The sequence below is a fragment of the Gavia stellata genome, chromosome 7 (genome assembly GCF_030936135.1).
Source record: "Gavia stellata isolate bGavSte3 chromosome 7, bGavSte3.hap2, whole genome shotgun sequence".
In the NCBI taxonomy this organism is placed as follows: Eukaryota; Metazoa; Chordata; class Aves; order Gaviiformes; family Gaviidae; genus Gavia; species Gavia stellata.
The window spans coordinates 28954073-28977212 of NC_082600.1; the positions used below are offsets into that span (position 1 = coordinate 28954073).

General features: G+C 39.3%; 1 protein-coding gene across 1 annotated transcript; it reads left to right on the forward strand.

Moving 5' to 3' along the window:
* Window positions 1–1202: 1202 nt before the first annotated feature.
* On the forward strand, window positions 1203–18229 carry MBIP (MAP3K12 binding inhibitory protein 1). The gene is made up of 10 exons (XM_059819541.1): window positions 1203–1271; window positions 1921–2145; window positions 6494–6613; window positions 8321–8542; window positions 8646–8742; window positions 10164–10229; window positions 11932–12084; window positions 14594–14691; window positions 16020–16058; window positions 17280–18229. Exons 1-10 carry the CDS (start codon window positions 1203–1205, stop codon window positions 17388–17390), a joined length of 1200 nt encoding a protein of 399 aa, XP_059675524.1. The 3' UTR covers window positions 17391–18229.
* Window positions 18230–23140: the final 4911 nt, after the last annotated feature.

Consider the following 23140-nt stretch of genomic DNA (forward strand, 5'->3'; position numbering starts at 1 on the left):
CATGTTTCAGTATTATAGTGCTGGTGGAGGAAGGGAGATTGTATTTTCGTTTATTCTTGAAAGCTTCATGGTTTGATCCAAATGAGATGATTATGTTTTGCAGAGTTGCTTCAGCTGCCTGTCCAGAGATAAAACTGCAAGAGGCAGGGCAGGCTGAAGCAGCAAGTCCTCGACCATAAGCTGGATTTAGCATCATTGGACAGAGCTGCAAAATGAAATTTCACAATCTTTCTTACCATTCATAACTGACTACCATGTTCTGTGTATGTGTTCAAGATGTTGTCATTTGACAAAAACAGTATCTTTGCAGGAATTAAGTGAATTTCTTTATATTTCAGAGCTTCTAAATCAGGAACACGTTTTGCAGTGAGCATTTCTGAATCCAAAGAGTGGTTCTCATCTTCTGAATCCAGCCAAGTGCCATCTAGCTCACCTTAGATAACATATTCTTGCAAAACACAGCTCTTCATGAAACATATTTGTAACCATTAGCACTGAAGCCCTTTTGGAACTAAGTTTCCTCTGGAACTGAGCAGGACTTTCTCTACTTGAGTCTTCTTAAATATTTAAGTTGGTTGCTGAATGGAGACGCAGAATACTATGTCTTCAGTTTAGTGGGATTTATTTTCACTGAATTAAGGTAAGTTTTGTCTGGATACCTTAGAGAGGAATGCCTTCAAAATACTCCCCAAAATATCAGTCAAATAAATTAATCTGCCTTTCTAATATCTTTATTTAAGAATGCTTTACCATTTGTATATACAACAGCATTCACTGTTTCCCAATGGAATAAAAAATACTGGGGGGGAGGGAACAGGAAGAGGTATGAAGGTTAAAGGATCAAAATTAGGCTATCAAAGGAAACATCAGGTAGAAAATCTTTGTCAGTATTCCTACTGTCCTAGGAAATGAATCAAGTCGACTGTCTTAGAAGAAATACAGTCTGGCAAGCCCCATAATCAGAGTACTCTGATAAACTTGCTCCTCAGGTTTTGATGAAAAAACAACCTTGCTGTAACCAGAAGAGTCAAGGCTTTGAAGAGAAGCACATATGAATGTATAAAAGTGAAGGTATAACCAGAAAAGCACAGCCAAAACAAGTCCAGTAATCTGATATACTTAAGTATTAATACACGTTTTCCTTCCGTCCATGAATGAGCACTCAGTGGAGGCACTCCTGTAAGTGTGCCTGCCATGTGCCCATGCCGACAGCTCCGTGGAGGCTGCTGAAGGACAGGCAGGAGCCAGGAGGCAAAGAAAAGGATGAGGGGGCAAGGTGAGCTGGCAGGGAGAGGACACCCCACAGGAGCTGCTGCAGTCCAGGGTTCAAAGCCTGGTGGTACCAAAGGTGCCAAAGCAGCACACAGAGGCAGCCCTACGCCCCTGGGCCAGCACACCGTGACTCTGTGACCACTGAGGTGGTCTTTAACCTGATAGCTGCAATGGACCTGAGCTGAGAAAAGCTTCAGGGTCCCAGAGAGGCCTGAGAAAAGAGCAAAAGCTAAGATGTTTCCTCAGGTTTGGGAAACAGGGCTGCTCACTATGCTGCAGAGACAGGTACTGCAGGAGAGGGCCCTCCACACACCACAGCACGGAAACCCAGGGGGCCAGAGGAGGACGGGCAGAGCCTGGCCAGGACAGCCAGGCCTGAGGCTGCCTCCCCAACCCGGGCCCTGCTGCCACAGCCGAGAGGCCGCCCCGAGCCGCCGCTCCTAGGCGCTGGGGCAGAGCAGCCCCCAGCCCAGCAGGACGGCCGGGCTCAGGAGCCCAGGCGGAACCTCCTCCCCCCCAGCGCTGCCGGTAACAGACACCTACCCCGCCCGGCAACGTAAGCCAGCGCCCGTAGGGCGAGCCGCCCCCCCCGCGCAGCGCCGGCCTCGAAAGAGCAGCCCAGGATTGGCTGCCGCGCCTGTCCATCAGCCCGGGGAGGCGAGGCCGGCGGGCACGGCCACCCGAGGTGTTCGTCATCGCGGAGCGACGGCAGAGACGTCGCTGGCGGCTTCGGCTCGGCCCGGTGTCATGGCGGCGGCGGCGGTGCCCCGCCTGCTCCAGCCCGGCGGCCACGCTCCGGAGATCGGTGCCGACCCTGCGGCCTCGGAGGTGGCGAGCAGCGCCCTGCGCTCCCTGGCCGGGCTGGCGGGGCAGGTGAGTGCGGGGCGGGCGGAGGGGGAGGCCTGAGGCAGGGCTGGCCCGGGCGCCGCGGGCCCCGCACCGCGCCTGGCTCGCCTCGCCGTGGGGCACGGGCAGGGCGTGCTCCTGTTCTCCCCGGCCTGCGGGGCCCTTTTGGTCTCCAGGGATGAAGTACGGCGCCGGAGAGAAAAGAAGCCCGCCACAAACAAGGGAGCGGCCTTGCTTCGGGAGGTTGTTCACGCCTGCCTGCGGGAGGGGTGAAACTCCTCTCAGGGCTGGAGGCTGGCGGTGCCACCGCATCCCTCCTGGCGTGGGCACCCCCAGGGTGCGTGGCCTGCTGCCGCATCTCATAGTCGTGGCCGTGCCTTTGCCTCTTAGTGATGGGACGTCTCGTGTCACTTTGTAGTTTGAGGGATCATCTCTCCCGTGAGAAACTGCAGTCTGTCTAATTGCTGTATTTTAATTATTAACGATACTGAATTGAAAAGCTGCTAAAGCATTACATTAAATCAAAATAGATGATGAGGATCTTGAAGTTAGACTTGCCTTGGTAAGAACATACTATGAAACACACAGTGCATCTCAGTAGGTCAGAATTTTTAAAGTGGCTTTGCTCTGTGGTACTTAAGTTAAAACACCTACTTTAGGTTTAGTAATGACTATGAATTATTTAACATGTTACAGTAGTGGTGGGAGGCCCTTATCAGGAGAAGGTTTTAGTAACAACTTAATTATTACCATAAATAATTTACATATTAACTCCTTTTCCACTGTGGAAGCTTATATGTAGTTCTGTGAAGGCAGTAGAAACACACTTTTGCTTCTGAAATTAGATAGCAATTTGAAAGTTTGGGGCCAGATGATGAGCGATATCTGGGGGAGATAATATAACTTAATGTATGTTTATGTTACGAAAATACTCAGAAATGGACTCTGTTAGATACAGAGGCAGTTTAGTAGTAGCTGCTGACTGAGCTGAAATTATTTTTTAGAGCATTTCACCTCCCATCTGAATACAATTGTGTATTATATTTGCTTCTGACCTCAAAGTCTGCTAGTAGTTGTCTCTGTTTTCAAACAAAAGTAATCCAAAATTAATGGCCTGGAAATTCAGGTGCTGACTAGTAAGAGTTCCAGTTTTCCTATCTCTAAAGTGGTTAAAAACTATCCTAGCTTTTGAACAGGAGTACAGTGCTAAATAACTTGATGATCAGACACTGCTGATTCATAGGATTACTGGGACAGGAAAACTATCTGTGTATTGAGGATGAAATATCCCATAATTCTTACTGGTTAAAATTCTAAATGTAATCAATGAAGAACTAGTGACTGTCATTTTGTCCAGATGCGATACTGTCATTCATACTGTTGTTCTTACAATGTTAGCATGAATGAAAAGTTGAACTCTTATATTTATGAAAAACACAAAGAAGAATAAAGGAAAAGTTTACTAAGCTCTTAACTAGGGTACTCATCACAAATTTAATTGATCGTTTTTAAAACGACATTAAACACTCTATTTTCTCTCTCCTCTTCAGTAGCTTACTTGTTCTCCAAAGTTTGCTCTATGTCTTGCGTGTCACTGGAGAGAGCTTAGTGATTTTTAACAATATTTGGGTGTGCACAGACAATTGCAGGAGACCAGTTTAGAGTTGCTACAGCCCCTCAGTAGAGTTACAGTAGTTATGGTGCAGAGTAAAATTGTCTTCATTGGTGTTTGGAGTGTATTCTTTCTATGACAACAAACCCATTTTACTGTGCACTGCATTGAACTATGAATAGGGTTCTGGTCGCTCCATCTTAGCTGAGAAGGCCCTTTTTGTTGCTGAGTCATGATTGTTTCCAGTTCTTGAGTTACACTCTTGTCTGCCAGCACTTGAGTTCTGGTAGATTGAACTGTGATGTTTTACCAGCTTACTGACTGTAGCAATCCATCTTGCATTTTTGACTGAAACTACTGATTCCCCATTTCCATTTTATAGAGATGAGTGAACATATGCCAGATCGTTAGCTGTCACAGTTTGTGATCTGTCATAGTAGTTTAAATTGGATTTATGCTAGCAGGTTGGACTGTAAATAGGAATATTTCTGACACAGTGACATTTCACTTGCAGCACAGTGACTAGGAGGACATCTGAGGATAACAGCTCTTAAAACCTGGCTGATAGTGAAGAGTTCTTTAAACCTCAAGTAACAGTCAGTGTATTTCATAAAACAATTTCAAAGGGCTGAAATGACATGATCCTGTAAACAGCTACAGAATAGGCTGTGGACTTGTAAATATACAAAGGCTTTGAAGTTACCAAATCACAGAATTTATAAACTTGCTTGTCACAGTTCTTATAAGTAGAAGGATGTGAAACACTGAGAAAACTAATTCTATTGTACTAGAAACATGTTTGGATGCAGGAGGGGTTTATTCTTTACTTAAAAACAGTGTCTATGAGTTTAAAATATCACTGGCCTCTAAATTATTCTAAGTCAGAAGCCTTACTGTTTTTGTACATTGAACCACCGAGACAGGAGTCACACGCTGTGCTATGAAGGCACACATCAGCTGATTCTTTTTGAAAAAGGAGGCTTATTAGGAAATGGCAGTAGGACTCCTATTTTGTTTCATTATGATGACTTACATCTACACCTTTTTTACGCTGTCAGTGGACTGTAATGTAGCGTATAGGAGATGTTACTTTAGAAACTTTGGGAAGAAATATGTGCTTCAGATAATCACATATGCACAGTGGCTTAATTCTAAATACATTCTTGATTTTGTAAGGTGTTCAAAACTAGTATTTCCTAAAACATTACTTGTCCTACATCCCGTGTAGTTTAAGAACTAAACAGCAATAACCATTTCTGTGAAAATTATCTAAAATATGTTATATATCTAGTCAGACCATCTCCTTTGCTACGTAATTTGGAATCTAACCCTGGATTTAACAAGGCTGTTCTTTGACTAAAGAAGGAAGGCTCAGGCTTATAGCTCTTTGCATACAAAATTGTGATAATGTTGGGGTTTAAAACTAACGTAGAACAACTTAGTATCCCCTGCTTTGCCTTCAGAGGGATGGAAGTATTCTTGGGTTTAGTTCTCATTGTTTCCTCATACACTGTGCGGTGGATTCAGGAAACAAGTGCATATGCATTCTGTGTTCTTGTCCATAATATTTGATGCTGTTAGAAGTTAGATATCTTTAGACCATATGTTAAATGTTACTTTTGTCATCTGCCTGAGGTCTCTTTTTCTTTTCTTTCTTTCTTTTTTTTTTTTTTTTTAAGAAAGGAAGGAGTGAGATGTACCTGTACAAATATGCATATGAATTGGGAATTCTGTGTCTCAAACAGAGTACCCATAGGTCCTCTTGATTTTAAACAAGAGTTTTATCAGTATTTAGAATTTGGGGGATCACTTATGGGTTGTTTGTTTGGAGAACAACCTAGTTGGCTTTGGGAAATGAAAGTGCTCATTACTTCAAGATCTGGAGAAGAGCTTCAGTGTAACAAAAATGGCAAAGGTGAGTGTGAAAGTGTGTAGTTCATTAATGATTATTAACAATCAGCTTTGTATTAGAAAGTGGAAGTTTATTTTTAGCTTATAGAAGATATTTAAATAAAACTTCAGATTCACTATGTGTGTTTCTCTTCACTGCTTTGGGAGCTAAATATTGCAATTCCTTGGCAAAGAGAATAGACTATGGCAATTGCTATTTTAATCTGAAAGCATATAAAAGGAAATAGTGTGATTTGGAAATGTGTTTGATAGTGGTGCTGTGTAGTCTAGAGTTTGTTTAACCCTGAGGTTTTTTTTTTAATTATTTTTTTTTAAGCACTTATTTTTAATATAAATCCTCCTTTGGATTAGCAACAAATAAAAATTTCAGGAATGTGGCATGGTGCAGTATCAAGACCTTGGTCATACAGGCATAGATAGCCTTGCAAATCTCAGAATAAAATACATGAACTTACAGGAGACTGCCATCCTGGGTGCATTTTTCTTCCTACTGGTGGTTCTGTCATCTGTTAAAAGAAAAGATTTGAGTGATTAACATGAACACTATGTTTTCATACAATAGTTAATTGAATTGAGAATTGTCTAAAGTTAAAGATAAAATTAATACAATGAAAGTGTGATGAGGTAGTAAGGTATTTTTAATTTTTGAATATACTCCACAAATACTAGCTTTGAAAATGGCAGCTGCTTGAATTATAATTAATGTCAAACCTCTCCAATGTCCTCATATAAAAATGGAGTCTGTATGAGATTAAGCGTAATTGTTGTCCTGTAGAAGTCTTGTATACTTTTGTGACGTTAATGCAACATAACAGCGTAATTTTTTGTTGTGTTTGTTTTGCCCTCTTGAAGCTTAACCTTGGAGACGATATTGTGAAAGTTGTAATTGATTGGAGCAAGCTTCAAAGCACATCAGCACTACAGCCAACATTGCTCTTTAGCGCACTTCAGCAGCATATTTTATGTTTGCAGGTAAATGTTTCATTGGACACATTCGACTTGACGAAAGTAGTAGTAGTTGTATGAATGCAGTTGTATTATCTGAACTGTAAAATTTCAGTCGTTTTCATCTTATATTGCTATGTCCAACAAAAAAGAATGCAAAAGTATTATAGTCTTGGGATTCCACTATGCTTCATAGGTACTTACGGATTTTTCAGATTAGTGGTGGGAATAGCCACTGCAGGTGAGCAGGCTGAATAAATGCAGCCTCATTGATTTCTAGACTTGCATTGTAAATGTGATACATTTCCATCTATGGTGGGTTATAATTAAGCAATAAGACACGGCAGGTGTGTGTCATGCTATGATAATGATTCCATGCGTTGGGTGAGTTTTGAGGCTCATGGAGTGCTTTCAGTGGTTCAAGAAGTGGCATTATCCCAGCATGACACATCCTGGAGTGTCTTGCTGCAATTAAATATATTTTCAGTGTAGTTTTTTTTTTTAAAAAGAGTAATTTCTTTGACATTAATGTCTCATCTTGCCAAGTAGCCAGTCACCATTACTGTCATTTCTTTTAACTATTTGAAACTTTCCAACCCTGCCAAAAGTATGTGTAATTTAGTTGCATGGCAGGGAGGGTGAGCGGTTTGTCAGCTGGTAACTGAACAGTGTTTTGACCTTGATAGTTCAGCTGTAAAAGGTGGGGATTTGAATACCATTTTTTTGCTTCAGCTAGTCAATGAATTATTTCAAGCATGCAGTATTGAGAGGGTGAAAAAGGAAGTTCCTGTATTTGCTTGTCTGTAGGTAAAAGAAAGACCCTTTATGTTTTCCAGACATCCACCAAATCTTTGGTGTGATAAACAAAAAGAAAAAATATGCAAGATAAAAGCAATTAACAATTACATCCAACAGTAAGGACACTGCAAGTAGGAATTTGATTCCATTTCAGGAAATGTGACTGGTAAAAATCATGCTGTCTTTAAAAAAATAAAAATAATTTCTAGAGGGAAAATAAGCAGTGAAATTCAGACTAGACGATACTGGTAAAAATTAAAAAAGGGGTGTGACATATGTACAGAGGTTTTGTTATTGTATCTTCTGTAAGAGTTATTGCAGTAGAATAATAAGGATTTATTTTTTCTGCTACAAATGTCAGTGCATTTTCTCATTTAATTTCATGACCTAAGTAGATAATCAACCGTGTCAAGAAAAGCATGTGTTCAGGATAACGCCTATATATTTCATGTCTGTGTTCTCTCATTCACTCGGACAACTGCAGTTTCAAGTGGAGAATGTAGTGCTGTGGTGATAAAGTAAAGGCTTTACAGTGTGAAAGCATTGGCTTTCATGTTAAGGAGGAAAAATACTAAGCCTTACTGTTCTGAGTAGGCATTTGAATGACATGTTAATTAAGTGGCATTGGTGCCAAGGATTGAAGAGTAGCAGGCAGATTTTCGCAGAAATTTGGGAGTTTTCCTATACAAACCTCTAAAAGGCACAGGTCAAAAAGGCCAGAATCATGGTGTGCACAGTATTTGGAACTACAGCTTTTTTTTTTTTTTTAATTTTATTTTATTACTGTGTTCCATCAGAGGCAGATGTTGTAATTCCTAAAATTATTTCAGTTGGTCTATTTTAGAAATTATAATAGTGCTTGGATTTTTGCCTTTTATTTGGGGAATTTTTTGACTTTTTTTTTTTTAACCCTAACATACTGTTTTATTTGTTCAGCCTCTTTTAGAAAAACTCCAGTCATTGATTAAAGAGGAAAATATAGGCCATGTTGAACCTGCAGGTGAAACAGAAGACCAAACTTGTGAAACAAGTTTAGATGTTTATGATGGTAACTGTCAGACTGAAGAAAAGTATGCAAGTTACGACTTGGGAGATCTGAAGGATGCTCAGATTAATTTTGATCCAGAGGTGGTCCAAATAAAAGCTGGAAAAGCAGAAGTAAGTGATTTACCTAAATATAAAAAAAAAAAGAAAAAGACCTTTCTAAATTTTAAATTTAAAGAATGAAATAGATATATGCCATCATGTTTATTACCTGCAGATTGACAGGCGGATATCAGCCTTCATCGAGAGGAAACAAGCTGAGATCAATGAAAATAATGTCAGGGAATTTTGCAATGTTATTGATTGTAATCAAGGTAACTGGCTAGCCAGACTTTAATCTTCATAGCAATTTAAGTTGGTGGGTTTTTTTTTTTATTTTTTAAAAGCACTATTCTATATTTAAAACAGAATTTTGTTTAAGAGTAACTTTGTTTTAAAGTAAGAACTTGCATGTGTGCTGCAGATGTTGTCAGATAGACAAAAAAAGAAAGTAGTCACTGGATGACAATGTTTAATGCACCCCATACAGAAAGATTGTAGCTATTACTGTGTTCATTTTAAGAACTGTGATCTTAAATCAGATTATTTTGTAGCTATTGTTCCCAATGTTTTAGCTAGATGTTCAAACAGAATTGCAATTCAGAAATCTCTTGTGAATTGCATATTCAAATTGAAGTTAATTTAATGCTATTTAATTTATAAAGAAGTATTTTTTGCAATCAATTTGAATTACTAGCTACTTAGAATAACTTTTTCCTTGCAACATTACTCACTCTATTCGTGTTTTTAATGCACCAACTGGCAGAATTGGCTGTATCTGTAACCAAACAATCTTAAATCCATCTGGTAGGCTGGATCCCATTAGCATGAGCTGTAGCTGTGTAACCAAATGCATCTTAAAAGTGACGACACTTATGTATACATAAATATTACGGAGACATTTTCTAAGTACCTCTGAACCCAGATGTGCATTGTCTCTGTGATGTACTCATGCTTTTAGAGATCAAAGCTTATTGTTTTGTAAGCTTTATAGGAAGAGAGTTTATCTGCTTGAATATTAGTTGAAATGAAAATGACATCTGAAGTCCAGTAGAATATGCTATATAATAAAATACTGATTCCTAAAATTGTGAATTATGTGTAAACCTTTGGTGTATCTGAACAGAGATTAAAATATAACATTAGAATAAATTAAGATGGTCTGTACTGCAGGTTTTTATGATTAAACAAATTGAAGAAGTCACAGGCATCAGACTAAATGCAGGAAGGTGAGAAAAGAATGCTGATGAGTAAACTAGACCAGTCTAAAAATAGGAGGAGAACAGTTTTAAAAAAGGACATAAAAACAGAGCAACAGTGGTAAGCAGGGAAGAGACTTCTGTACTGGAAAAAAGAAATAAGTTACAGAGAAATACAGTGAAAAGTAAGAACCAATTAAAATGTAAATTGGAAGACATTTGGTCCTGATCCGATAAACTTGTGCATACATGCAATACACGTGTGCATACGTTTATATAAGTGACTTATCCGATTAAAACTAGTAGGTCCATGCAAGTGTGTGAAACTATTAATGAGCAAGAGTTTATAGAATGAATGAAGTATTTCTGATGTTTTTATTGTATGAAAAATTTTAACTAGATTTGTTAAAAGCCTTAAAACTGATGATGGTTAGAATATTTTAAATTATAAATACATAAGTAGGACCTCACTTCTTACATTATTATTATTTATTTAGAAAATAGCTGTGCCAGAACAGATGCAATTTTCACACCCTATCCTGGATTTAAAAGCCATATAAAGGGTAAGCAGCTATTTTAATACCTATTTATTAAGAGTGTCCAGATAGAACAGCACTCATGAATTTTTGACTTAAAAACTTTTTACAGAATGCTCAAAAAATGCAGACTTAATGTATTGATTTTTGACTCTAGTGAATACTTTTGCATCTTCACTTACTTCCCCAAGGTTTTCAATCCCGTAACTGCTTCATTAAACTGATGGTTATGCACTAAAGACCAAAACAAAGTAGCCTATTTTCATTGTCTGAAAGAAAAGATGCGAAAGATAAAGCAGGACAGAGAAGCTGAACAATTCTTAGCTTTTCTTCTAAGGTGAACCCAGCAGTCCGGTTAAGGAATTGAGATTAATAAAATTATCTTCTATTTTTCATTAGCCGGTGTAAGTATATTGAATTAGAAAATTTTGGGACACAGTGGAAGTTCTGAGATAGAGATTTATGGGAAGTGACAAGCTAGGGAACAAGCTTACCACTGCACTACCTTTTGAAAAGGAGTAAATAGTGTAGAAACGATTGTCCAACAGAAGTTATAAGATTAACGTAGAAGATCGCTTGTCCATCTGCTGCACTCTAGGTGTATACAAGTTACTCTGTGTTTAAAAACAAACAAACAAAATCTCCAAAATGAGAATGAAAGTAACCCTCTCTTCCATTTTTGAGAGTGGTAGTATTGAGTTATCCACTTGATACTGGTTCTAGAAACCAATTCATTATTCTGAATTCAGAATAATACTGTGAAGCACGATGATAGGTATAAGCATTAAAAGGTCTGGTGAGCTAAGAGGGAGATGGGGAAGTGAGTTTGAGGTTAGAATCTTTCACTAAGAACCCCTTTCAGTAGTCACTTTTAAACTGAGTGCTAGTTTGTAACTTGGATGGTAGTGTATTACAGGAAGAAAGAAAAGTTTGCACTTCAGGTATCTAAAACCCAAACAGTTCATGACTGAAACATGAATAACACTTAGAAAGGAATTGGAGGTAAAACCAGCATAAACTGAAGCAAGAACATAACATGTGACCTTCATGAAGTACTGAGTAAGAAGGTGTGTTTTTCAGTCTGGAGTTGCCAACATAGTCTGCAGTACACTGCAGTAGTCCTATCAGGAAGGACCTGAGAAATGACTGTGATTTAAAGAGAAGTGACTAAAATCTTCTGATGAAGACATGGTTCAGCAGGGGGAAAAGATAGACCCAGAAACAGCTGAAGAGTCATTAAAGCTGTTACCTGAATAACAAAAATTAGAAGAGAACTTCTTTGCCGAGATTCATAGTGGCTCTTCTAGTTGTGTACCTCCCCTCATCTTTGTATATTTATGATGCTTCCTGTAATATTAGGCCTGGCCTCTCCTTTGCATTCACAGCAGCTTGCATGTGCAACTGCTGACATAGATATCGGGTTTTCTGCTATTTATCAGCAGCTGATGACAAATTCTTGATACTGCCATTCTACGTGAATGTGTGAGTAATTCTTTTACTTTGCATATGTACAGTCCTAGGTTTTTGTTTAGTTTAGTTACTTGTGCAAAAATAGGAAAATGTTTTTACTTGAACCTTTGGTCTTAAAGTGTGGGGGACCCTTCATATGAGAGACTGGTGTGAAATTGATTTAACGCAGGTTTTCGGATTTTAATATTTTGATTGTTTTAGTTAGATGTGCTTTGTGTTTCATGTGCATATATGTTAAATTGGTGTTCTCTTTACCTAGTTTCTAGGGTAGTAAATACATATGGACCTCAGACTAGATCTGAAGGAGCACATGGGTCCAGTCATAAAGCCAATGTACCCATTCATGATTGTGGAAACCAAGCTATTGAGGAGAGATTGCAAAACATTGAAGCACACTTACGGTTACAAACAGGTTTGTATCATGTTTTATTTTTGACGTCGGTGTGCCAGTTTGTACTACAGTTATCATTACTGTAGTAGAACTGGGCAAGTCTATAAAAACTGTGACTGTAAAAACAGTGGATAGATTCAACAAAGGGTTTAGTCACCCCAAGTACTGTAATCTAATGTTTAGGTTCTTATGCCCAAAATATAACCCAGATTTATGCCCAAATTGGGATGCCGAGTTAGTAAATCTACACTTGATGTGGTGGCAAGCGAGAGAGAGGCACTTCAGAATGGGATTTAAAACAATCTGGAATATCTGGAGGTAGGTTTTCTCTACAGCCAGTGGAATCCTTCTGTCTTGACCCACTGAACAGGAAAAGCTGAGGTTAGGACTTAGTCCTGCTTCATGGAAACCTTGTGGGCTGGGGATAGGATGAACCCAAAAAACAACCTGAAACCTTTTCCTAAAGGTAGATGATTCTTGAAATACAGTTAGATGAGAAGCTTATTTTTCAGAATGTGGGAAGCTCGTTGTCAATACTTACCTTTAGCCATGCAAACATAAGTCCACACCTTTCACTAAAATAAATGCCATAGCCACCAGGCTACTGACTTCAAAAAAGTAGTTGATTTCCTCACCCCAGCCTCAGTTTTCTAGAATATAAATCAATGAAGCAGTTATCAAGGAGGAACCTGAATTATTCCTGAAAAATGTTTTCAAAACAGAACAGAAGTCTAGATCTTCACCTAATAAAGTGAATGTTCTACACATCAAACTGCAGACGCACACTGTCCTTTTTTGTCTTCTGAATACTGAGTAGATGCCAGTCCATTCTCTAAGGATATGGTGAGCATCGACTAGATTACTAGATTCCTGTGAATGCATACTGGATCAAAGTCCCCTGGTGGCAAGGAGAGTAGAATACTCCTAGATACTGTTGAGGCAGCAGTCAGAGCTTGATGCTTAGCTGTATAGGTGTCTCAAAAATAGGGTGACTTTTGTGCATGGAAATAGAATTTGCAAGTGCCTGGCCAGCATTAAGGTTACAACATGTAGTAGCTTTGGAGTTTATGCATGTCAAGGATAATGATTGGGGGTAGCTAAGGAGGGGCCCTTGCTTCCAGGATGAGCCTGTAATAGGTATAATAATTTTGTTTGAAGGAACAGGTCAGCTAAACTACATTATAGGGAAAAAGGATGAAAGTGTGCAATTCCAGCTCAACTCCTGTCTGAATCAGCATTCCTGGGGAAGGTCTCAAGATCATTTGTTGCTTACCCCAGCAGCTGTGCAAAAAGTATTCATCTGAGCAGGTAACCTCCCTCAGCTACCTGCTCGCCAGTTTTTGTTTCTGATAACTGAAAGAGTTGTTCTTGAGTCAACCTGCTGTTTTTCAGAACAGCTTCTTCTAGTGCTAGTACTGCTCTTTTCTCTTTACATTAAGAGACAGCAATATTAAGAAGAGGGAGAGGTTAGCTGATTTAATTAGTAGCTGCTGAGTGATGAGTAGAGAGAAGAACTGAAGGAGGGAAGCTACCTGCAAAATTGTCTGTCTGAAGTGAGGAAATAGATAAATGGTAAAAAACCCCATTAGTGCCTATTTTCAGTAGTTTGTGGAATAGAATTGTCTTATCTAACAGACCTAGAAATAAATGGAAATGGGTGGCAAGAGAAGAAGTAAAAGCTTGCTAAGGCCTTGGTTGTCACTACTGTTTAGAACCAGACTATCATTTTAATTGGGATAGCCAGTAGTTAGTTGTGATAAATAGTGATTTCAGTTTATAGAATACTATGTAGCATAAATAAGATGCTTTCTAAGGCTGATCTTTTGATCAGTTCTGTTCTTATGTGAGGAAACAAGCCCAAGCTGCTGTAGGATAGCTGCAAACAGCAAATGGATTGAGGTGGGGTTTTTTGTTGCTGTTGTTTTTGTGGTGTTTGTGGGTTTTGTTCTTTTGTTTTGTTTTTTTTTTTGTTTAGTTGGTTGGGTTTTTTCCAAAGCTGTGTTAGTCCATTCCACACACACATTGCCCACCCCTGCTTTTCCCATCTGTGGCCAGGCAAATGCTGTTCTTTGTGAAGCTCAACTCATACCTGTCCTCTAACCTTTGGTGTTTGGTGGAGGTAGGTTTCCTTCAGAACAACCTTAGATACCAATGCTGAATGGATGTGTGGTCTGCCATCCTATCTGCTCCCTCCTGATGCTGCTCTCAGTTTTGAAGTGATAACATTTGGTGTGTGACCAATGTATTGTAAGAGTGATCGTTACTTGTTCCAGGGACCTTGTCAGGCGTATTTCAACCACCTGCATAAAGTTGTCTGTTGCCTTCACTGACTGCACTGGCTTATCAATCAGGTTTTACCCTGAATCATATTAATTACCCTTCCTTTTTATTATCCCATCCATTCATTTTGTTTCAGCTACTGGTTGATAGCTGGACTCGAAGAATTCACCTGTAAAAATTGCAGTCTTTAGTTTAAAAAGTTATTCAAGCGCTTTTCCTGATTTCTTTGTATTTGTACTGGTGTATTTAGGTGGTCCTGTACCAAGAGACATTTATCAGAGAATTAAGAAGCTTGAAGATAAAATCCTTGAGCTGGAAGGACTGTCTCCTGAATATTTTCAATCTGTAGTAAGAAATTCTCTCAACTTATTTTAGCATACCTAAATGCATTCAGGACTTTTGCGTTTAAATCTCTGGTGTAGAGGCAAAAAGCTAAGGAGTTAGAGGGCAGGCACTTTTGGTAGACAGCTCTGGCTTGGCGTAATGGTTACATTTCATGTGGACCATCTATCTAAGTTCATATTTTACCTAATTTCTCATTTGAAAGAAAATAGTATATGTTGGGGGAAAAAATTGTGGCCAGCAACTAATTTGTAAGAAATGTATTATAGGGGTTGGATTTCTGCCCCCTCGCCCCTGCATTAAAATCTGAAGTGTTTCTAACAACAAGAAAATTGACTAAAGTTTTGATCTTGGCACAAATTATTAATGGCTTAAATCAGCTGAAATCCTTTGGGCTTCTGTACATGATCTGTTTACTAAAGATCAGCTGTGTGAAATAACTGTTCCAATAGGATGAGAGAGTAAACCGTTTAAAAATTGTTTCATGTGATTCTATGATGTAGATTTCTTTGTTGCTAGTTTTCAGGCAGGGTTCTGTCTCTTTCTGAATAGTAATCCTTATCCTTCATTCACCAAAGGAAATCAGGACAAAAAGAACAGTTGTTACTACATCAGGATCTGCTTGGCTATAGAAATTTCTTGTCTGTTATCTTGCTCTTCCTTCTTTCCCCACGTAACAGTAAAAATGGCTCTTTTACTGTTGATCGTGTTTTGATTTGTAACTTCTCCCTTGAGAACAGTCAAAGAAGAGTCAGCATTTAAAAATCGGTAGCGATATTATAAATTTTTGTTTCATTTTTTTTGTGTTGGAGACCAATAAAGTAATTTATTTGTGAGGCTATTTCTTTAAGTTGTTGGAAACTAGAAGTTAAAACGTATACTTTCATAAGCTGAAAATTCCATGGAAAGTGCTTTAGGATCTTCTCTAGAATGGGGATCTGGGAAAAATTTGTGATTGTGGCAATAGTAGTGTTGTGCAGTAATTAGCATTTTTTTTTGCCCAAAGTTTTGCATAAATATTGGTGTGGATATATGAAAATTTTAGGGAGAAAAATATTGACAGTTTCAAAAGCTGGATATTGATCTTGATTTTGTCTGAAGGAAGCTTCAGTTGATAGGTGTTGGGTGGCAAGTATGGAGAAGCTTCAACAGCTTCTGACTGCTCTTCAGTAGTATTTCTCGTGATCCAAAGTACACTTAATTATAAAAAGATTTCTTTAATCCATGGAATGGCAGTCACTGTTCTTTCTGTACTCCTCAATGTTGTTAAAGAATTACTTGTGGTCTTCTGTCAGTGCAACATTAAGTCTGTTTTGATTATGTCTTTTCTTTAGAGCTGTTCTGGCAAGAGGAGAAAGGTTCAACCTCCCCACGTAAGTGCTGTTAACTTTTGTTTACCTTAATTTTAGGATGTTTTGAGTGAAAAGCAATCAGAAGTTCTACAAAGCAACTTCTCAGAAATGGCTGCATCAGTATTGGATAGCTTGCAGGCAAAGAAAGGGTGGGAAGGAGAATGAAAGTTAGTGGGTGTCACAATGAAATGGGTCTTCTAAGAGTCTGTACTAGGGTAGGTTAGTGTTTTCACCAGTTAGAAGGATGATAGAATAAAAAAAATCTATAATGATGTTAATATAGGGGTAACAAGCAATTTGTGAATTCTGATCAGCTTCCTAGTAATGGCTTCTGATTTTATTTTGCGGTTTGGTGGGTTTTGTTGGGTTTTTTGTTTGGTGGTTTTTTTGTTTGTTTGTTTGTTTGTTGTTTGGGGTTTTTTTTTTTGTTTGTTTGTTTGTTTGTTTTTTTTATTTATTCACTTTATCAGTTTATGAAGAGACAATAAAAGTAGAAATGGCCGGCTTGGCAAAAGTGCTGCAGAAGCACCTGACATCATAGCAGATATTGACCTAAGTCAGTAAGACTTGCTATTTTCACAACACCATCACATAAGGGAATGCATTAAGAGTGTACCTTAGGCCACAAGAGAGAAATTCTCATCAGTGCAAGTGAAACCGTAGCTGGAACACTGTCTGCTAGTAGCCATCACACGTGGAGACAGATGGACTGGGGAGAATGCTTAGAATGGGATGTGGGCCATCTGAGGCTTGAGGAAGTAGGCTTGTTTACACGAGAAGAAAATCGTCCATAGGGTGAAGTATTTTTATAAAAAGGGTGATGACCAGTTCTTTGTGTAAGAAGAGATCAAAAAAATTGTCAAGTCAAGTGGGCATAGAGGAGATCAATATTGGGCAATAGGAGAAAAACCCTTCAGTTTTAAAGCCGGGTTCTACAAGATCTAGATAGTCTCATCCAGTGTTTTACCATCAAAGGATTTTTGGTTTTTCATGAACAGGTTAAACAAGCATCTAATGGAAGTAGCGTGGATATATTGATCCATGATTAGGACTGTCAGTTTCTTCCAAGTTTACATTCTTTTTCTTTCAAGTTTAAATAGCCATAGACTAGATTCAGACAATTCTGCAAAAGTATTTCTATCATTTAGTGCAATATGCAGTGACCTCAAGTATCAAGTGCTAGGCCACTTCTCTAGCAATTACAAGATGTAAATGATTGTGGTTTTTATTTTGTTCTTTTAGCAGAACTACTCATTGGCTGAACTTGATGAAAAGATCAATGCTATAAAACAGGCATTACTGAGGAAAACAAAAGAAAGCAAGTCCAAGGAGGCTGAGCGGCTTCTTCAATAAAAAAGAAATCTTTTCAGAATCCTCATGATGCTTTACACATACCTAAACCATAGAGCTGAGTAGTGTTCATTGGAGATGACTTTAGCAATGAAAACAAAGCATGCATATAAGCTCCTTTTGGATCATCTTGAAAGCTTGCTTTCAGAACAACTCCTTTAAAAACAGTCTTATTAATTAAATAGTTACTTTAAAATGAAGAATGTTTTAGCAATAGCATTCTAATAATACATTCCCTTCTGTTATAAAGGAGGATTGCAGTATTGTTCGTATGTGGAAAGTCTTAACCCGCATACAAAAGCTACATTTCCATGTAATTCTTGATGATTGAGTTTTCAAAAGGGCTATCTTTTGAATACTTTTCCTATAACTAGTTTGCATAGGCTTGTGAAATAAAATGTAACACTTCCTCGTAAGTAAGTAAACTGTCTTAGGAAAAAAAAAATTACAAAAAACCTTGTAGTATTGCATGCTTACTTGCATTTTTTTCTGTATTTGTCACTGTTTTTACAGCTGTTAGAAATGCAGCAAATTGCATTTCTGTTTGAAAGATGGTTATGGAAATACTATATGTGTAAATAGAGACACCTGTTCTTCACTTCCTTAGTACCCTGTAGGAATTCAAACTTCATACCCTGCTAACAAACTTAATATATTCTAAAGACCACTCCAGGTGAGGTTTTGAGGAGCGTGCCAGCAGGCACCAGCTTCCCTTTCTTTCATATGCATGTTTACATGACTTCTGAAGCATGGATGCTGGATACGTCGTTTAAATTAAAGTCAGACCTTTGGCCACACACTGAAGTGTGATTTTGTTTGTTTTGTTTTTTTTTAATAAACCATTTTCTATTTATACCAGTTCTTCAGTTTCTTTGCTGTCTTTGTCTTTATTCCAGTTTAGAAGAAAAGTAGCTGTTACAGAGGGAGTCTTTTATGTTAACTGCTCTGCTTACAGCAATCATACCACTGATGTCCTTCTATGAGTCCCTGTGATGGGTGTTATGAACAGTATTGACTGGACACAGTCTTGCACTTTGAAGAACAGTTGGCATTTCCTGTGATTCCGTGTTCTTACCTGGACTAACATTTGTTGTAGCAACTGCACCTAATGCTTCTCTGAAGGTGAACCAGCAGAGGTGGGAGACAAAGCTGCTTGAGCTCTGGTCCTAGCTCCAGGAAAGAAGACAGTATAATAGTTACCTGTTCGGACACTTAGTGTCCACCCAGGAATAGATAAACCCAAGCAGTCATGAGTGCCTCAAATACATCATTGGATACAAAGAGGTACTTTTGCAGTTGAAGACTGTGACCTGCTTGTGTGTAGGACCGTTACTCAGATTGTATGCTATGTATCAGTATGGTGTCCTACAGAGACTACTTCTGTTACACGAAGTGTTGCAATTGTTGAAAATCCTAACAGTATTTTGGCGAAGCAGCATAGTGAGCTGCAACTTTTACAAGTAGATAAGCTTTACTTGCTGTCTACAAAACATTTTATTTTTTTGTCCTGTTACAACTGGGGACAAGGAAGGATGACCACAGGGATTTAGTTTTTATAATGCAGTAGCCTCTACTCATGTGCATCGTAATTCAAGTACTGGTGGGACATGCTGGCTAAGTCTACTGCAGTTGCACTATGCAATTTTCTCTGGAAAATTCTGGAGTGAAGCCCTAGAAGATATTAACCTGTGGCAGATACCTAGGTCTGAAAGATTTGTCTAATATTAAGTTATTTGTTGTCATTTTACATTAAAACAAGTGCATATGTGTATATATATACAGGAAAAAATAATACTTCAGTCCTCAGATGGGGTCAGTTCTTGGAATAAATTGCAAACACCGCTGATTTCCGCAAGGGAGACTGGTTACAAAAAGACTGCATTAGCAGCTTCAAAGTGGCTTTTTCTGTCGTGAATTGCCTGCTACTTGAAAGATCTCTTGCCATGGGATTCTCCTTCTCTTCTTTCTCAAGATGGCAGCAACGTAGCAATTAAGGGTTGAAAGCATAATGAAGATGTATTGTAACAAGACAATAGCTAAGGAGACAACAGCAAAAGTACTCTGGATGGTAATTTATTAGCCCTATATAGTTTCTCAAATAAATGCTACCGATATACTTGAAAAAGGGCAAGGTATTCACCTTGCTTTGTTATTAGACCTTTGCCATTCTTTGGTTTCAAGTTGTTAATTTCCTGTACACTTAATGCCAATGTGCATGTCCTATAAAAATTGATTGGAAAGATATTCTCTGCTGTGAGTTGCACATTAAAAGTAGTTGCAGTTTTCAGACGGCTGCCAAGCTGTTGGAAGTTTCCCTTCCTCTGCTATATGATTTATGCATAGAGGGATGGGGGAACAGGACATTGTTCTGGTATTCAATGCTATTGGTCTTACCAGTTAATCCTTCCTTGCCTTTTGTCTCTTTGGGCTTTACCTTTTACAACTAACTTCCACTATAAGGACTATTTCTGCAGAAAGAGGTGTGCTACCCAATAAAGGGGATGCAGAATAGACCTCTTACACTGTCCTTTTTCCAGAACTACCAATTAAGCTGTTTTTCCTCTGCACCTGAAACACTGCAGTGCTGATAGGTGGGGCTGCAGTAGCTGAAAAAGTCTGAAAGGTAACCACAAATGATGCAAAAGCAGAGGATGCATTTACTCTTGTTGGCATGTCAACCCCTCGACTGAGACATTTTTACTGATGTTGGGCTGATCTAGCCTCCCTTCCAAAAGGACACACCAAAGTGTTCTTAAGAACAGGACTTTATTTCTTTGTTTAACATAATTTTTCCTTCTCCACTTCCAGCTAGAGCTAGCAGTACAATATTATGCTGAGGGTGCCTTCCCTCATACAATGTTTTCCTCTCAGGCTGCTCCTGGCAATCAGAAAGGCTGCCTCCATTTCCCAGCATTAATGTCTCTTGTGTGTTCTCAGTGCTGTTACCTAAAATCTTTTGCAACAGGCAGCTTGGTGTTAAGCACTTCATCTAACCCAATGTAACATGACAGCACGCTCTTAAAACATGAAAGGGAATTAACTATATTAAAGTCATTTTAAGATAAAAATGCCTTAAGGCAAGAAGAGTCCTAGAACAATGGCAAGACACAAAAGGGGATTGGTGTTCCAAAAGGACCTTTTTCATTGCAATAGGGCAGATTTTCTAGCAACAAAACACCAAACCACCTCATATGAATACTGAGAGCACTCAGTGGTGATCATCTAGGACTTAAGGCACTAGAAGGAAGCAGCTCTTCCAGTTGACGATCCCAGGCTTGACTAAGCCTCTACATTTATTTTGCATAGAAGTACAATGGCCTGAGCATTGCAAGGAAATGACACGGTTCTTCAGACTCTTGAGTCAGAGATTTCAGACAGAAGCGGGAATTCAGTAAGTTTAGCCCAGCATTACTGGCTGCCTTTCTTTCGTGTTAGAGCTCTAGCAGAACCGTGCTGACGTTCGCTGAGTTTGAGGTAAAGAGTAGAACAAAACAGTCCTCCATTATGCTTTGAGAAAGACGAAGGAACGCAGCTGGGCAAGTTCAGATTCCAGAGTAACGAGAATCACTGCTGTGGCTGCTGCTACTACAGCAGTATCTGTCACTCGGCAAAAGGCCAGGTTTGAATCTGAACTGGGCAAAGGAGTGGTTTGGATATGCATGCTCACTCCAGAGGATAATTTGCTGAATAGCTAAAACTATACAGAAGCATTTTTATAGGTTACCTAAGTGATCCAGTTCACCATCCTCCAGCATACATAATCCCATTATTGTTAAAGGTTTGCCTGTGAAAGGACACCAGCGCTTTTGGGGAAACATCTTCTGCAGCATAGCAAGGGCATCAACTATTGTACAGCAACAAGTATTCTGCCTGGCTGTCAGTCCAGAGCTCTTCAATTTGCAAGCAATTTGAGAAAACTATTGCTGCTGGTTTTCCTGCAAGATGGTATCTCAGTCCATGAGCAAGCACACTTGCAATAAAAATGATAAACGTGGAGCAGATTCTTTATTAAATTAGGCTTACAAGCAAGTATGCTGTTTGTTAAAAGCCCGTCTCACCTTCAACATGTGGGCATTTGAGTGGGTGTCCCAGCTCCACTTTCCCCCACCGCAGTCAGTAGTGGAAATCCTATTGACATCAGTCATACTAGAATGGCATAGCTGGATTCTGGCATATGTTACTGGAGTCACACGGGAGTATGAAAACTGATTTCTCTTTTAGGACTACCCTAACTTGGTAGTAGCCAAAAGCCACCTACATTTGGGTTACACAATGGTAATTTTGTGTAGGTTTCCCTGTTGAGGAACTCTTGCATTGAACATAACTGCAACCCATTGCAGGATGGTATATCACCAGGTTCAGATGAAATTCTGTGAACATTTCCCACACATGTCCCATCTATATATATTAAAATTGCATGGAATTACAAATAGCATTGCTTAATTAACTTATCCAGAGAAGGTTTCCCATTGTTCTAGTGTACAGGTATTCCACTTTATCCACACCAACATGCTTGTTCTGCTGTAAACTGGCTGGAAAAGAGAGAATGACCACGGTGCGTCCTGCTGGAGAGAGATTGCAAAGAATTGCAGGCTGCCAAGGCTCTTGGCTGAGCTGCATCTCTTCTGTCCTGATGTTTTCAAGGTGCACGCTTTGAAGGAAATGCTTAAAAACTTTGTAGCCAACCAAGAACTGGAAGGGTAGCTTGGCTTCCACTGCAAGAAGTCAAGACAGACTTGTATCCTAGCTGCAATACATAAAATTTCACAGATAAAATGAGACATTCTGTCTTCTCATTTATGCTTACCTGAAAGCTAACGTAGAGATCTTTAAAGGTTTTGCTGGAGTCCAATAGCCTGTGCTTCACACTTCACCTCAGTTATTAAGGGCTTCCATACAAGATTAAAAAAAATCCTACAGCAATGTAAATCTGGCATTAATTATCTGAGGAATCACAGAATCACAGAATCATGGGGGTTGGAAGGGACCTCTGGAGATCATCTAGTCCAACCCCCGCTGCCAGAGCAGGTTCCCCTAGAGCAGATTGCACAGGAATGGGTCCAGGTGAGTTTTGAATATCTCCAGAGAAGGAGACTCTGGGCAGCTTGTTCCAGTACTCTACCACCCTCAAAGTAAAGAAGTTCGTCCTCCTGTTTAGATGGAACTTCCTATGATCAAGTTTGTGCCCGTTACCTCTTGTCCTGTCACTGGGCACCACTGAAAAAAGACTGGCCCCATCCTCCTGGCACCCACCCCTTAAGTCTTTATAAGCAATAATAAGATCCCCCTCAGTCTTCTCCTCTCCAGACTAAAAAGGCCCAAGTCCCTCAGCCTTTCCTCATAAGAAAGATGTTCCAGTCCCCCAATCATCTTCGTAGCCCTTTGCTGTACCCTCTCCGGCAGCTCCCTGTCCTTCTTGAACTGCGGAGCCCAGAACTGGACACAGTACTCCAGATGCGGCCTCACCAGGGCACCTCACCAGGGACGTCTTAAGATCGTCACTTTTAAGCCAAGAACATTTGTCTCCCTTAGGAATGCTTCACATTGCTGTTTAGCACCTTGCATGAGAGATGTAGTAAAACATTGGAGCTTGTGTTACTGTGCAGTTTGCAATGTGTGTATGAAAGGTTTCTTTGCTTCAAGCTCCCCTGTGTAGGGAGTGATTCATCTCTAGGAGGCTAATTTCTTACAGTTGAGTGCAGGATTTTAATAAATAAACCCAAAAGTGAAGTGCCCTTTTGAACAGCCCTCAT